A 17,330-nucleotide genomic window follows, 5' to 3' on the forward strand; every position below is an offset into this window, starting at 1 on the left:
TATCAGCAGTGGTTTCACAGATGAAAGCAGTTAACAAAGTGAGTCATCAAATGGATGAACAGGTATGTGACTATCATAACACACATGATCACAGTGCATCAAGATTAAAGACATTAACGGAACCTACAACTTCAAATATAAGGTCAAATTGCTCTCAGAGGAATACAGACAGAGACAATCTACTTACTTTTCTACAAGTTAACATACGTTGTATTAGAAATAAAATTTTAGAATTATAACATTTATGTAACACTGAGCATGTAGATGTTACATGTGTATCTGAGCACTGGTTAACACAAGAACAAGTAAATATGTTCATTCCCCAAGGGTATGTTGTGGGAGACATGATATGTAGAAAACAGAGAAAGAAGTGGGGCGGGAATTTTTGTCACAGAAGGAATAATGTTTTCCAGAATTGATGTATTTACATACTCCTCAGAGCTAGATGGGGAGTTTAGTTGTGTAAAACTAATGAATGAAAATATAGTGGTAGTTAGTCTATATAGGTCGCCAGATGGTGATGTAAATTTGTTTATTGAAAAATGTGAATTAATAATTTAAAAAATATTGAAGAGTAAAACGAGAATTGCTATATGTGGTGATTTCAACATAGAAATGGTAAACACACAGAGACCAGTTGCTAGGACATTTTTGAATATGCTAAGATCATTAGACCTCTATTGTACAAATAACTGTGCCACAAGTAAGAATGCCTGTATAGACAATATTATTGTGAATTTCCATAGGGAGGATTTTGCAGTTAGACTTGCAGGAAGTGGATTTGCAGATCATGAGCCACTACTCCTTACCCTCTGTAAGAGGCAGCCAGTTAAAACTGAAGAATCTAAAGTAGTAGTGGTATGAAGATAGAAGGAAGAGTACATAAATATCTTTGTTGATAGATTAGGAAGTGCAGATTGGGACTTTATATATAATTGTCAATCTGGAAAAAGGGAAGCTGAAATTAGCTTTGGTAACTTCTTTAAAAAGTACACAGATTTATGGTATTCTTGCTCACCAGTAAAAAAAAATTAGATATCCAAATTAAATGAAAAAGAAAAGTCTGAACTGGTTCACACAAGAGCTAGTAGAAATTAGAGGAAACTTGCATATGCTGTACCAGATGCATAAACAAGCCTCTGACCAAGGGGCAGAACAGAGTGTGAACATTCATACGTCATATCTGAAATGCAAAAAATACTATAAAGCTAAACTTCTTCTGGCAAAAAAGAAAGCAGTGGAGAACTATATAGAAAGAGCTCCCAATAAATGTAAGGCAGCCTGGCAAATAATAAAACAAGAGAATACACCGAAACACACAGAAACAGCTCTGCTTGATCCTGAAGAATTAAACGAGTACTTTTTAAACTCAGTTAAAGAAATAAGTAACAGTATCAAAGCAACAAATTCATCTGCAATGAACCTTGTTGGAACACCACTGCCTGTTAACCTGGCATTTCAATGGAGGGCTGTCACACATGTTGATGTTATAAGAGCTGTATCCAAATTTTCAGGTTCTAAAAGTATGGACTGTTATTGGTTATCAAATAACATAATTAAAAAGACAATACACTCAATCGCCAAACCATTAGCTTATATTTTTAATAAATGTGTAGAATTTGGAGTTTTTCCGGATGCACTCAAGGTATCAAAAGTTGTCCCAGTTTTTAAAAAAGGAGACAAACATCTCCCCCAAAGCTGCAGACCAGTCTCCATTGTTCCAATATTCTCAAAGGTATTTGAGGCGCTGATACACACACAAATAAGCAACTTCTTTGAAAAACACAATATCCTATGTAACAATCAGTTTGGCTTTCGAAAAGGGAAGAACACAGCAGGGGCCATCTTGGAAATCATTGACCAAACCTTAACAGCTTTTGAAAATAATAGCATGGTATCACTGGTATTATGTGACCTAAGCAAAGCTTTCGATTGCATTCCTGTTGACATACTACTGGGGAAACTAGAGTTTTATGGGGTGAGAGGGAGCACTTTATCTGTGATAAATTCTTATTTAAGTAACCAAAAACAATTCGTTTCAGTCAGAAATTTAAATTCTTCCATCATGGAAATCAGCACAGGTGCACCACAAGGGTCTATCCTTGGACCCTTCTTCTTCATTGTCGCTATTAATGATTTACCTAAAAATATAGCTCACCCTGTTGTGTGTTATGCTGATGATACAACACTACTTACCACACATCAGAACATTTCAGATCTGAATAACCTAACAAAAGAAACACTAGATAAGGCCCTGGACTGGTTTGCAGCCAATAAGCTCCTATGCAACCCTGACAAAACACAACAACTTTTAATGGTAACATCAAATGAAGTAGGCAATAAGTCGGTAAAACTCTTAGGTATTCACATTGACTCAAAACTATATTGGGAGGAACATGTCAATCATGTATGTGAAAAAATATCTCGGGTGGCATACCTTCTCTTGAAACTAAGGGAGGTAGTGAGCTTGGAGTACCTTAGGGTGACATACTTTGGGCTATTCCAGTCACATATTTCATATGGTCTTATTATATGGGGGCACTCCCCTCACATCAAAAACGAATTGAAATTTCAAAAAAAAGTCATACGTATAATATGTAAAAGAGGTCATAGGGAGCACTGTCGTCCTCTTTTCTCCAGACTCAGAATACTTACAATTATAAATTTATACATCTATGTGTCTGTACTCTATATTAAAAATAATATTTCAGAATTTATTGCCAGAAAGGAAATACACGAACACAACACCAGGGTGAACGGTAATTTAGACATACCGCACCACAGATTAGCAAGAACAGGAAATTCCCACAAAGTTAACCCAGTCAAAATGTTCAATAAACTGCCAATTCATGTTCAGTCTATGCATACAAATTCTTTTAAAATTAAGTGGTACAGCTGGCTGTCAGATCATCCATTCTATGACGTTAAAGAATTCTTTGAGATGCCTGAGGAGAATATAAGCATGTAAAAGTTGTCTGTAGTTAAACATATTATTTTGTGCTGTGGTTGATCGTGTGTAATTACAAAGTTTATACTATAAACAATAAAATACCATATTATATTAGATTATAAGATAGCTTGTTGCATTAGCTTTTAAAAGCTATCCTTTGTAATTTGGTACACTGCCATGCTTCAAATGTATTTATAATGTATTGACAGAAGTTTATTTTGTTATTCTGTATGTACTAGTACATCTTGTATGACGAAGCCAATATCATTGTAAAATGATCTATGGTGAATAAAATTCTTGAAAATTCTTGAAATTCTTGATACTGAAACTGAGCCAGTGTGACTCACTTCACCTGTTTTAGGAGAGGCTGTTCTGCCTGGTGTCAAATGGCGGCAAACACAAAATGTTAGGGGTCAATTAATCATCAGCAGTTCAAACATATGGAAAATGATCATCTCCCATAGGGAACTGGCAGCAAGAGACAGAAAAAGACACCAGGTGCACTCAGTGTGTATGCCTGGTGTGGCCTCATTCAACATGTTGAAACGGCTATTCCATCAGTCATTTAAGGAACAGTTTGTAACCACTGCAGATTGTACTGCACACTGGAACAAATGTTGCCTGTTGTCTGGGTTCCAAGGTCATAGTTAGGTCATTCCAGCACTTGGCAGAGCAGGCTGAGAAGACCAGCCTTGTGCATGGAGCTTTAACAAAGCTCATAATTTGCAGCATTTTCCCATAGTTGATCATGGATGTCTGATTGTGAGTTGAGTGGAAGGACTGAGCGAGAGACTTCCAAAGTTCTGTGAAAGATAGGCTGTAACTTCGTGGACTTGTGTCAGAGGGTTGAGAACTCTAAAGGCTTCCTAAATGGGTGATGTGTGCACTACATGTGAGAGGCTGCTACTGTGTGGGGAGTGTACAAATGGCTGTTTTAGATTAGGCAGCTTTCCATCCAGTATAGGTAAAGGAAGTTGTAGGAAACATGAAGGCAACAGTATAAGATCAAAAGAAATCCCTCCCACATGTGAGAGTATTAAAATCCTAATTGTTAATTGCTGAAACATTCATAACAAAGTGCCAGAGTTTGAAGCACTACTGAAAAGCGGTGAAGCTCACATAATACCAGGTATAGGAAGCAGGTCATCACCTGAAATTGGTAGCAGTGAGATGTTTGGGAAAATTTAACTTTATATCAGAGAGATAGGCAAATGGGAAATGGATGTCATGTATTTGTTGCAGTAGATAAGAAACTCAGACCCACTGAGATAGAAACTGAAGCTGCATGTGAGACTGTTTGGGCAAGACTCAGTATCAAGGTTGGTTATAAAATAGTAATTTGATCCTTCTGCAGCCAGCAGAGTCATATCCTGATCTGATCAAAAACTTCAGAGAAAACCTCAGTTCACTTGCATGGATGTTCTCCAGTCATACTGTAATCTTTTGTGGAGACTTTAATCATCCAACTATTAGTTGGGAAAATTACATGTTTGTAAGTGGTGGGCATGATAAGACATCCTGTGAAACATTACTAAATGTTTTCTCTGAAAACTACTCTGAACAGATAGTTAGGAACCCAACTCATGATGAAAATATATTAGATCCAATGGTAACGAGTAGACCTGGCTTCTTTGAGGATGTCCACACTGAAACGTATCAGTGACCATGACCCAGTTGAGGCAACAGTGATTACCAAAGCACGAAGGACCATTAGGAAAAGCAGAAAGATATATTTCTTCAGTTAACTAGATAAAAAAATCAGTAATCTCATACTTCAGTGAGGAACTTGAATCTTTCAGATAGGGCAGGAACATGTAGAGGAACTATAGCTCAAGTTTAAAAGAATAGTTCACCATGCACTGGACAGATATGTACCCAGTAACACATCTCATAATGGGAGGGAGCATCAGTGGTATACAGTCACTGTAAAGAAACATCTAAAGAAACACAGAACACTGCATAATAGATGTAAAACAAAGTATACAACTGTAGACAGAGAGATGCTGAATGAAACACATTTGGCTGTCAAGAGAGCAATTGTGTGATGCCTTCAGTGATTACCACAGTAGAATATTGTCAAATCATATTTCACAAAACCCAAACAAATTCTGGTTGCATATAAAGCCTGTTAGTGGCACCAATATTAGTGTACAGTCCCTAGCAACTGAGATAGGAACTGAAACTGACAATAGCAAAGCAAAAGCTAAAATGCTTAACTCCATTTTCAAATGTTCCTTTACAAAGTAAACCCCAGAAGAATTGCCCCAGTTTAATCCTTATACCACTGAAAAGATGAATGAAATAAGTATAAGTTATCAGTGGTATTGAGAAACAGCTGAAAGCGTTAAAATTGAATAAAGCTCCAGGGCCCAGTGGAATCTCTACTAGATTTTTGCAGCTGAGTTAGCGTCTCTTCTAACTGTTATAGATCTCTCTAACAAAAAACCATGCCCAATTCTTGGGAAAAAAGCATGGACCACAGCCATCTATAAGAAGGGTAGAGGAAGTGATCTACAAAACTACTGTCCAGTATCCAAGACATTAGATTGTTGTAGAATTTTAGAACATATTCTGAGCTCAAACATAATGAGGTATCCAACCAGCATGGATTTTGAAAACATTAATCATGTGAAATGCAGCTTGCACTTTTTTCACAAAAAATACTGAAAGCTTTGGATCAAGACAGTCAGCTAGATGCAATGTTTGTTGATTTCTGAAAAACATTTGACTCATTACCACACCTATGTTTATTGTCAACAGCTTAATCATACATGGTATTAAGCTAAATTTGTGACTGGATTGAGGACTTTTTGGTAGGAAGGGTGCAACATATTATCTTGGATGGATAGTCATATTAGATGTAGAGGTAACTTCAGTTGTGCCCCAGGGAAGTGTGTTGGGACCCTTGCTGTTCATGTTGCATATTAATGACCTTGCAGAAGCTATTAATAGTAACCTGAGACTTTTTGCACATGATGCAGCTATCTATGATGAAGTACTGTCTAAAGAAGTTGCATAAATATTCAGTCAGATCCTGATAAGGTTTCAAAGGGATGCAGAGATTGGCAACGTGCTTTAAATGTCAGAAATGTAAAATTTTGCACTTCCCAATACAAAAAATTGGTGTTCTATGAATACATTATCAATGAGTTAGTGCTGGAATTGGCCAACTCATACAAATATCTGGGTGTAACACTTTGTAGGCATACGAAATGGAATGATCACATACAATCAGTTGTGGGTAAAGCTGTTAATAGACTTCAGTTTGTTGGTAGAATACTGGGAAAGTGTAATCAGTTCACAAAGGAAATTGCTTAAAAATCATTCATGTGACTGGTTCTAGAATACAGCTGACGTGTATGAGACCCATACCAAATAGGAATATCAGGAGATATTGAATGTATACAGAGAAAGGTAGCACAAACGGCCACAGGTTTGTTTGATCCATGGGAGAGCTTCACAGAGATACTGAAGGGACTGAACTGGAAGACTGTTGTAGACAGACATAAACTATCCCAAGAAAATCTATTAACAAAGTTTTGAGAACTGTCTAGAAATTATGACTCTATGAATATGCTACAACCCCCTGTGTATTGCTCATGTGGGGATCATGACAATAAGATTGATTACTGCATGCACAGAGGCATTCAGACAATCATTCTTCCCATACTCCATATGTGAATGAAATGGAAAGAATCTCTAACAACTGGTACAATGAGATGTATCCTCTGGCATGCAGCTCATCTCATGCTGCTTTGCAGAGCATAGACATAGATGTATTTGTAGAAAGATGAGAATATGAGTGACGAAGTGAATTGTTCAGATATACTTATGAACTTCATTATTCTTCCACAAAGCTGAAACAACTGCTCACTATTGTCTTTAATTTGCCAATATAATTGCCCTGGAATGGCTGCCTCAAAATATTTTAACTTTAAATCATAATACCTGACTACTGTATTCATAATAATCTGTTCAGTGCTGCTTGTTCATGTAACAGCAAACTTCTTTGTTCTACAGGTCCATTTCATTAAAAAAAAAATCTTTTATTTCATCAGTTTAATGATGACTGTTAAACATACTAAGAAAATGTGATACCTAATTAAAAGCTCACATCCAGAAAGGTATTCAAGATGGTTGATGCCCCGCAGGTGTCCTCGGTATGATGACAGGAGGAGAGGCAGTGGCTGATTATACAGTATGCGTTTTGCACGCCCCTCAATACGATCCTTCAGGAGAAATGGAAACTGTAGTCTGAGTTTGGGTAGGCATATATTCACATCATGTGGAAAGCCATAATTCTCCATCAACCAAACTTTTATGTAGCCCAGTGATGAACCTGGTAAAGGATAATAGTCAGTTACTTGGATTGTAATATAAATCACATCTCTTATTCAAACAGTAACAAACTACTGTTATCAATCCTATTTTTCTGGAAGGACAAAGGCATGATTACAAATGCAACTTAAAATTTTCATTCATGAAATTCATTAGTGAACAATAGTAACACATATGTATTTGACTAATTAGTGCAAAGAGATGTAGGTCAAATTCTTACACAAATGTCTTTTATCATATTCTTTAAAAGTCTTTTGATAACACGCAATACTTTTGAATTTTATAGTTTTTAGCATTTTCCCAACAAAATTGTTTTTCTTTTATTATGGTGCAAGACTAAAGACATACATATAAAATTTGGAGCACAAATGTGTGTATGTCTGACATCTCCTCCTAAACCACTGAACTGATGTCAACCAACATAGTACATATATACCTTACCATCAGGCAACAATTCCTTCTGAGATAAGAACTAACTGCCTGTCATAGTTCAGAAAATATATCATGTCATATACAATAAGATGCATGAGAAACTGCTCCACTATGCAAGGCATTTAAATTTGTAATTTCTTTATTCCTAATTCCATTCACAATTATTTTACAGACACAATAAACATATGTCACTGAAAGTACCAACACACGCATATTATTGTAAAACACGTAGTTCAAGAGACATGATGTCACAAACATTCCATAACATAAACATTACTAAGAAGTTAAATTCTACGGTCTGTGTTTCTTAATTTGGAAACTGTACTTATACATTTGTACATTACGAATATTTTTTTGATTATTTCATAATTTCAAAGCTGTTTTCAAAAAGAGCTGTCTCCAAAGATATAAGGAAATGAATTTTGTTTAGTATTAGTACACTACAAACTCAGAGAGTTTTTGTTTCTAATTGAAAATTGGCCAAATGAATACACAGGCAGTGCCAGATTTGTCAGCAAGTCACATAAAATGTTGTAAAATATGAAAATATGTATTATTGAAAATGCCAAAACATAACACATTATGTATAAAAAATTCAACAAATAGTATTAAAATTATAAGGATGGATGGGTTAAAGTATCTTGATGCTGACTATCTTGATCTTCAGTATTCAATTTTCTTATCCATTGCTTGCTCCCAAACTTTTGACTCATAACTATTCATCACCCATTCAATATTTTCTGGAATATCAGAAATAAATAGGTTAGCATAAATAAAATTACTCCTGACATAATGATCAAACGTATCAGACACTATGTTCTCTAGCTGACCTTCTCAACTCACATTCTTGTTCTTGTTTCCAATTGCCTGAACTCCCTGATAACCTTTTCTTTCATGTGCTCATTTACATATTCATTATCTATGCTTTTGCACTCAGAACACTAAAGTGTTCACACCGTGAATCAGATACCTTTAGATAAAATCAAATAATGGAAAATTCAGGATGGAAAAATGTCAGTATTATGAAAAGGATAGATCACTACTCACCATGTACCGGTAGTGGAGATGTCGAGGTGACAGGTAGGTTTGGCAAAAAGACTGCTAAACAAGTAAATTTTTGGTTAACATGCTCTGTTCTGTAATTTCCATAATACTTTAAATGTTTGCCATTAAGTTTCTTTTCAAACAATACATCATAAGGAGTTATTCTTTCAATAGTATTAGCTAAATTTCTGTAGTAAGGCATGCAACTGCACAAACTAGTTAAGGCCAAAATCTATTTACTTTTGCTTCAGCTACCAGGCATCTTGATGTATCAATAACTGACCTGATGCATCTTTCAGTTGTACCATTTAATTTATGTACATAGTGAAGGCATGCATTTAAAATGATTCATTTCTATCTTATATAGTGATAAGTATCTGAATTTAAATATTCCTTTCCATTGCCACATCTCAATTTCTTAATAGTTTTACCAGTTACATTCACAGTTTCAATAAATATTCCACAAAACAATCATAAACATGCCTTTTAGATTTGATAGTGTAGACTCTACCAGCTTTACTACACTTATCCATCAAAGTAACATAATATCTTTCCCTCATAAACCATAAGTTGAGTGAGACCCATTCATATCAGTGTGAATAGTCTCTAATGTTTCATTTCTTTTGCTTCAGTTCTTTTAAAATGGTAAATTGTACACTTTACATTTCATAAATACTTATTCTAAACTTGTAGCTAATTCCTCTGTAACTGCAGTGCAGTCACATTATTACAAGGGGTATTCAAAAAGAAACGAGCCAGAAACATGATTACAGAAACCAGTACCTGTATGTTAGAAGTATTGATCCTGGCTGTTGAGACACTTGTCCCACTGTGACACAAGGCTGTCCCATAAAATTCCCAGGGCTGCGATGTTAACCAGTTCCACACATATAGCTGGACATTGTCGACCGAGGTGAATCGTTTGTCCCTCAGAGCCTTTTTAAGGGGACCAAAAATGGCATAATCACAGGGAGAGAGGTATAGGCTGTATGGAGGGTGGCCAAGAACCTCCCATTTGAATTTCTTCAGGAGGGTCATGACTGTGTTGCCCATATGAGGCTTTGTATTGTCGTGGAGCCGAATGACCCCACAGGTGAGATTGCCTGGTCATTTTGATTTGATCGCTTGGCAAAGGATGGTCAAGTTTTTGAGTAATGCTGGGCATTCACTGTTCTCCTGTGCTGCAGGAAGTGAATCAAAAGGGGGCAATCTTGGTCAAAGAAGAACATCAGCACATTTCTTGCACTCGTGTGGATGGCCTAGGCTTTTTTTGGTGGTGGTGACCCTGGATGCTTCCACCGGACACTGTTATTTTGATTCTGGTTTGAAGTGATGACACCATGACTCATCTCCAGCCACCACTTGTGCCAGGAATGCATTCTCCTCCAGAGCATAGACTCTTGCAAGGGACATGCAGTGTTCACTGTACACTTGTGACATTCGTCGATGAATGTCCGTTCCTCCTACTCCTTCGCTGTCAGAAAACAAATAACACCTGTTTGCTTTTCTGTTGATGCCTCCATGTCACTGTTTGCAATGAGACTGGCAGCATTGGATGATTGATACATGCTGCTGCTAGCTCTGTATAGTCACGTGATGTGCACGCGTGCCCTCTAGTGACAGGGTGTGAACTTCCACGCTCTCGTTGGAAGCACACCTCATTACACACACCACAATATTACTCTCTTGTCACTGATTTGCACATTCCAGATCCCAGCTCATTTCCATTTGAATGCCCCTTATAAAATTTACTTGTCATAATGTATGATGCCATTTTCTCTTTTGGATATTGCATTACAGCCACAATTTTATGCTTTTATATTAATTTAACATACCTAATCAAATTTCCTGTATGTAAAATACATTATTCCATTTTTAATTTCAATTGAAACATGTCTTCACAAAGTTATAAACTTATAAAATAACTTACCATGTGTGTCCTATTTTTGTAGTCTGCAAAACTTAACTCTCTGCAATTTTTAGATTCACGGGGTCTTTTAAAGATATGCAGTCATAAAAATATTTTTCATTATCATTGACATGATCTATGCAATCACGGTCTAAAATAACCCATTAATCTGTACACTGTTACCTGACTCAAACTTACTACATGCTAATGTAGGTTAGGCCTATACCTTCATAACCAAATTGCTGAAGCTGTTTTCATTTTGCTGATATCCTCTGTGTCCTGAATGATTACCATCTCTTGAACCTTATTATGTACACCAATCACAGACCAGATTTTGTTATCCCTGCTCTACTGCTCACTTGGCCCTTGTTGCTAACTGCCATGACTACCTCCTTGAATATGTCTGTGTCAATGAATTTCTGCTTGTTCCTGACTGGCAACAGTTCCTCTTGAAATATCCTGGTTTGTCACTTCCATCACAAACTGCTCCTGATACCTTATACTGGTATTTTATTCAGCCTGAAATGCATTGGTGTTTGCACCTTCACTTCCATTCTTGTCTGTTAAATACATCAATTGAATTTTACTTTTAACATATTTGACTCTCTAATCTTCTTCTTGCAAAACATTGATCAAGTCCTCAGTACAGCTCAAAGATTCTGGCAAGGTTCTCAACATGTAGTTTATTCTCTCCTTTTCCGTCACTCTCACACTTGCTAATTTTAACTTCTTTTCTTTTTTTTCCTCAAAAATACTGAAAAGTGTTGTCATGTCGCTATAGTCTTTTAACCCCAGTTTGTCCAATGTGTTTCTGCACACAACTTACAGTGGTCTTGATACCTTGGACTATATTGTGTTGAACTTTTCCCTCATCTCAAATATTGTTATCACTCCCAAATTCCTGTTGCCTCTTGACATACGTAGTTCATTCAGGTCACATTTACTTCTTCCTGTGTATCCTCATTGTTCATGCTAGTTTTCACTTTTGAAGCCACTTTTTGTAATTTCATTATTTTCAGACACATTTCCATTCAAAATTTCCAGTTCCTGTAATCTTCTCTATCAAATGCTGGTATCTTAATATCAGCCACGTCCATTTTTACAAAGCACCATTTGTGAGTAAGAGCCTTCCTTTTAGTTTACAATCAATCCCCACTTTTCTGAATAACAGTCTTTTTACTTAACAACCACACTCTGCTAACACGTGATGAACATTTATTAATGAAAGGTTAAATACAAAGTACATCTCTTTTTACACAGTGAACACATGGATGGCAAGGAGCTGACTGACTATTGTACATGTATATACACTCACTGCTGAGAGCACTCTTGGCACTGTCAATACTGTTGATATAAATGTACAGGAGAAGCCCAACATAACATGGTTGTTGCTGGACCTGCCTCACTCCCGCATTGTAGCATGTGCACAATATATCAAGAGTGAGTTCTGCTTTGATAAACTTTGCATGGAGAGTTAGGAGGAACATGTAATCCAATTTTATGCATATTGTACCATATTGTATTTAAATTTAAAGAACATTAGAAATGAGCAATTCATGGTAATAATGAGCCTTAAATGCTTGTATGATGCCTTGATCGAGCAGATGAATTAATGCTGTTGGTGTTTTTTGACAAAAACAAAGGTTCCATCTTCTGATTGCAACACATCAGCAGGTGGATGAGCTGGACAGTGATCAAGGGTTGGTAGAGCTTCTTCTCTTAGCTTAAGTGGCTGTAGGTCCTGTCTCACTGACAGAGAAAACTCTTCTTCGAACCAGTTGGTGAAAATGTCACATGTCATCCAAGCACTCTTTGAAAGCCTGTAAGTGAATTGTAATGATGACATGTTTATGTGTTGGAAACATCTCAGGCTTTTACTTCCACCTATACAAGGAGGTATCAGCTTATACCTGCCCAGTTTACTTGTGGCAAAGAGGAGAATTATTCTGTCTTTATTCATTTTCAAACCCATCTTATTTCATGATTTTTTTGTATCAAGAATTCTAGTTGGAAGAAAGTGCCATTTCATCACAATTATACACTCAATAACCTGTTAAATTTTCAGCTACCATTATTTTTTGTAGAAACAGATTCACTGTTGGAAGACCTCGCTTCCCCTTCAATCGTCGTTTGGCAAATTCTGTAGTGATATTTCCATTTTGAAAGCCGTCCATTGGAAGCTATACTGTGATTCTTGCTATGTAAATCAAAGTGAAAGTTTTCATGTTGGGCTTTAATAATTGGCCTAGAAAGTGATACATCTTCAGTTCTCTTTATTAAAAGCCCCCTATAAAGGCAGTTGTTGAGTTAATTGTCTTTTCCTTGTTTGGTACAATTCCACAAGACCTTCAACTCAATTTGCAAAACTTTTAAGTTTATTCTCTTCTTTCACACATCCCCGATTGATTTTTAGGTACACCACGCTCACGTGATACACTTCCTTTAGTTTCACAAACCTTCACACAGTCAAAAATTTTTAGTTCATCACACACAGAATATGCACTGTAAAAAGCACACAAAAACCTGGACAATGAACTTGATAATTTATGATGCACATAATAGTTGTGCTCATTTTGATTATTGCCAATCACTGTTGAGCAGTCACTTTGTTGACTGCTTCACGATGTTAATGAGATGTGTATCCAAAGCTTCTGTCCAGCAGCAATTCTTATGTGTTGATAAGAAAAACCAAAGGTTGAGTTTAATTATGTCCAGCTGTTTTGGTTATTGTTTACAGAGCTTTGAGGTTGCAGCAGTAAATTATACTGCAGAACGGCTACATACAGACTGTAATAAGGTTTTTCTCAAAATTATAAAATATACTGAGAGTGTAAAAATCATTCATAGCAAGTTATATCCAAATCTGTGGTATATTAGATCACAGTGTATCTGGTGTCTACTGTACTATATTCCATCACTTTCCAGTCCCTGAATTCAGATAGTTAGACAATTTGTCCAAATGGTTCAAATGGCTCTGAGCACTATAGGACTTAACATCTGAGGTCATCAGTTCCCTAGAACTTAGAACTACTTAAAGCTAACTAACCTAAGGACATCATACACATTCATGCCCAAGGCAGGATTCGAACCTGTGACCGTAGCGGTTGCGCAGTTCGAGGCTGAAGTGCCTAGAACCGCTCGGCCACACGAGCCAGCAGATAATTTGCATGAAGATTTTTAATTTTCTTTTTAATTGACAAGGATCCTCAATTTATTGCTTAATGTTAGATGGGGGCTTGTTAAATATCTTCCCAAGAGAGTACTAAATTCTTTTCTGTACCCTAGACAAGGAGGCAACAGTTGACATGAAAAGTATTTGTGTGTCTTGCTTTGATTGTATAAATCACAGTTGAGATGAAACTGATTTTTATGTTGAGCAACAATATCCATTAAGTTGCAAATGTTTTAGGAAGTAAGCATAAGGACTCCACAATCCTTAAAAAGCCCTCTGCGGGGAGTATGGTTATGTCCTTTATGTAATATTCTTTTGTTCACTTCTTCTGAAGAAAATACATTATTCACTTTAGGTTCACTGTGCCAGAAGATAACTCAAGAGAGCAATATGGAATGTCATGCCACTGTCTTTCCAAATTAGCACCCACAACCTGTGATCAGGCAAGGCAGAAGGCTGCCTACTGCACTTCCCTGCCAGAAGCTGGAAAGGTTTTGAGTTGACATAACAAAAGCCTATGCTGTGGCACTGAAGGAAGCACAGTTAGCACATTGAGTAATTTCACCTACTACCAGGGCCACAACATTGTCAACGCACCATGAGCCAAGGGCCATGCCATCTCAGTAGTGATCTGGGTTACACAATTCTGGGGCTAAGCACTGCACCGCTACTGTAGTCTTCATCACCAGAAGTGACATACCCTCACAACTGAATCAGGCTGAGTGGTTAGAAATACTGCCCATAAAAGCTGTGCAGTACTAGTCATTCATCACAGCCTACACTGAAAGTACTCCATTGGTGGGTCATCAGTCCTCAACTACAACTAGACACTGCCTCCACTAGCCATGGGTCTTTGAGATGCACCTAGTCCTGATGTTTCTGGGAGCTGAACTGTTACTCTACAGCCGGAGGCCTTCTACTGGCTGACATCAAATAGTTTACTAGCCTATGGTGATCTTTGTAGCAGAATATGGTGTTGGCTCAATTTAGCTCACTGTGTGCAAGGTACACAGTTCTTCACATACTGTTCCTACTTATGTGTTCACCACCAGTACTGTACGGCTACATGTTGTCCCATGGTTCTTTGACCAAAACAGTGCACTAACACATGAACATGTGCCTGTCTTAATACTTCTTTCCACAGTACAGCTGGAATCACATCTGAGGTCTGAGTTCTGCTTGCTTACATAACACTCTGTTGCATACAAAAAATTGTGGCTGTGTTAAGGATAGCTTACAGTCTTTGTCAGCTGCTAGTGCTTGCTGCCACTACACACAATGTGGCCCATTCTTCACAACACATAAACTTTTTGACTGAGGCTTAAAGTGTTAACCTGTTTGATGGGTCTTTCAAACATAACAGCCATTTCAGTGCTACACAGTTTTTATTACTTTAAATTTCCTACCATATAAATACTATCACAAGTACATTATGCCATTATATTATGCACACATTTCCTTGTGTGTTGTAGAGTAATTTCTTTCATCTTTATTCAACAGCTGTGAGACATACACAACTGGATGCTCCACTCCATCCAGTTCTTAACACACAGCCAAATGCATGATTACTTGTGTCAGATGACAATATAAATTCCTTATCATAATTTCGAAGAATCAACACAAAACCATTAATCAACAATTCTTTCAATTTAATGAAGACATCTTTACATTTCAGTGATCTATGAAACTTCACTCCTTTTTTTTCAATAGGTGATTGAGAGTTTGTGCTTTCTCTGAAAATTTAAGAACAAATTTTCTATAGTAATTTTCTTGGTGGAAGAAAGACTGTAACTCCTCTGTACATGGTGTCCAGAAAACGTGTATGGCTTTTAATATTTTAGAGTCCATCCAGACTCTCTCCTGGCTAATTATACGTCTTAAATATACTCTCTGTAGTGTGAAGTGGTATTTGTCTGTGCTGAGTCTGAGGTGTGGTGCACACAATTGCTTAAACATCTATGTCAGTCATATTACATGTTCTTCCATATCCTTCCTAAAGGCAAAACACTTCCATTAGTTGCAGCACAAGTTGTTCCATGCTCTTCACAAAGCTAATCATGTCATCTAAATGTAAAATACATCAGCTTGGCTTTAAACCTCACAAAACTACATCTAAGAATTGCTGAAATGTGGCCGGTGCACTCTGTAATTGAGATGCCATGCATCAGTATTGGTGGTGCCTCGAAGGAACCATAAATCCATTTTGGGAGATCCTGTGGCTCTACTTCTAGATGATAATAGCCACTCTACAAATCCATGATGAAAGAATACTGACACTGCCATAAATTATCCAAAGTATCCATTATATTTAGGATTGGAGAAGCATCTGCAATCATACAGCTGTTAAGATATCTGTAATTACAACAAAAGTGAAGTGTTTTTGTGCCATCCACACTCCCTTTGGAAATGATCACTAATGGTGCTCCATAAGAACTGGCACTTTCCTGAATGATACTGTCCATTAACTGTTGGTTAATGAACTCTTCCATCACTGTTTGCAGGTGACATGGTATTCTGTCTGGTTTACAATACACTGGAGGTTCATTCCTAGTGCGGATGCTATACTGTGTCATTGGGGTTACTGGGACAGCTCCATGAGGATTAAACAGAGCTCCAAAATCTATTAACTATTATTCCATTATTAACTTTCATGTTCCTTTCAAGGGTTTTACCTTTTTTCATAATGCAGCTTATAATGTCCAGATAATCGTACTCTAAGATTCCAATTTGCTGATAACTAACCCTTCAGATATTTCAGTCTCAGAATTATCTGTTCTGATGGACACTAATTGCCCATTGTCCAAATCTTGTATGATTACCATATTCCTGTGTAAGAAACACCATGCCTAACACAACTCCTTGTTATGCTCCAGTGGTTGAACCACGTACACTATGTTTACCAGTAAATCGACTCTTGCACTCATCCATTGTACTTTTCTTGTATCTTGTGATACTTTATCATGCGAATTAATGCTTAGTGGCCTTGCACACAGTCTAATTGGTCACCCTCATGGCAGGGATGAACTTTGTGACAGTGTACCTTGACAGCAGTATTTTCCTATGGAGCTACATCCCATTACATTCAATAATATGCTGGCCAAGGCCAATTTTAGCGCAATGTTCATGTAAGAAATCTAACCTTATGATTGTGCAGTGACTATTCACTAGATGTGGTGAAACTTCCACATTGTTGTGACTACAAGAACATACAGATAATAACAGACACAACACTTTGTTCTGTCTAGAACACTTGTACAAGAAAACACCTGACATGGACTGGCCACACTACTAGTCTGATAAACATAAGTAGTGTCAACATACGGCTGAGAGCAAGGCTGGCTGAGCCTGATTCTACAAGCCACCAGCTGACAGGTAAAGTGCACTGTGGAGAGACTGTGCACACATCCAAGAGTGGCAGCCTATGCTGGTGGTAGCATCTTCTGACTCCTAAGTGCACCATTCAACTACATGCCCAGATCACAGGT

At 37.2% G+C, this 17,330-nt stretch overlaps 1 protein-coding gene across 1 annotated transcript in view; it reads right to left on the minus strand.

Annotated features, from left to right (window-relative positions):
* The window catches only part of LOC124620111 (WD repeat-containing protein on Y chromosome), a 480,275-nt gene that overhangs the window by 123,273 nt on the left and 339,672 nt on the right, over positions 1 to 17,330 (minus strand). Inside the window, exon 15 of the mRNA XM_047146781.1 lies at positions 7,049 to 7,289. Within this exon, the coding sequence (XP_047002737.1) occupies positions 7,049 to 7,289 (241 nt within the window). The remainder of the gene's footprint in view (positions 1 to 7,048; positions 7,290 to 17,330) is intronic.

This window comes from Schistocerca americana, chromosome 6 (genome assembly GCF_021461395.2).
Source record: "Schistocerca americana isolate TAMUIC-IGC-003095 chromosome 6, iqSchAmer2.1, whole genome shotgun sequence".
Lineage (NCBI taxonomy): Eukaryota > Metazoa > Arthropoda > Insecta > Orthoptera > Acrididae > Schistocerca > Schistocerca americana.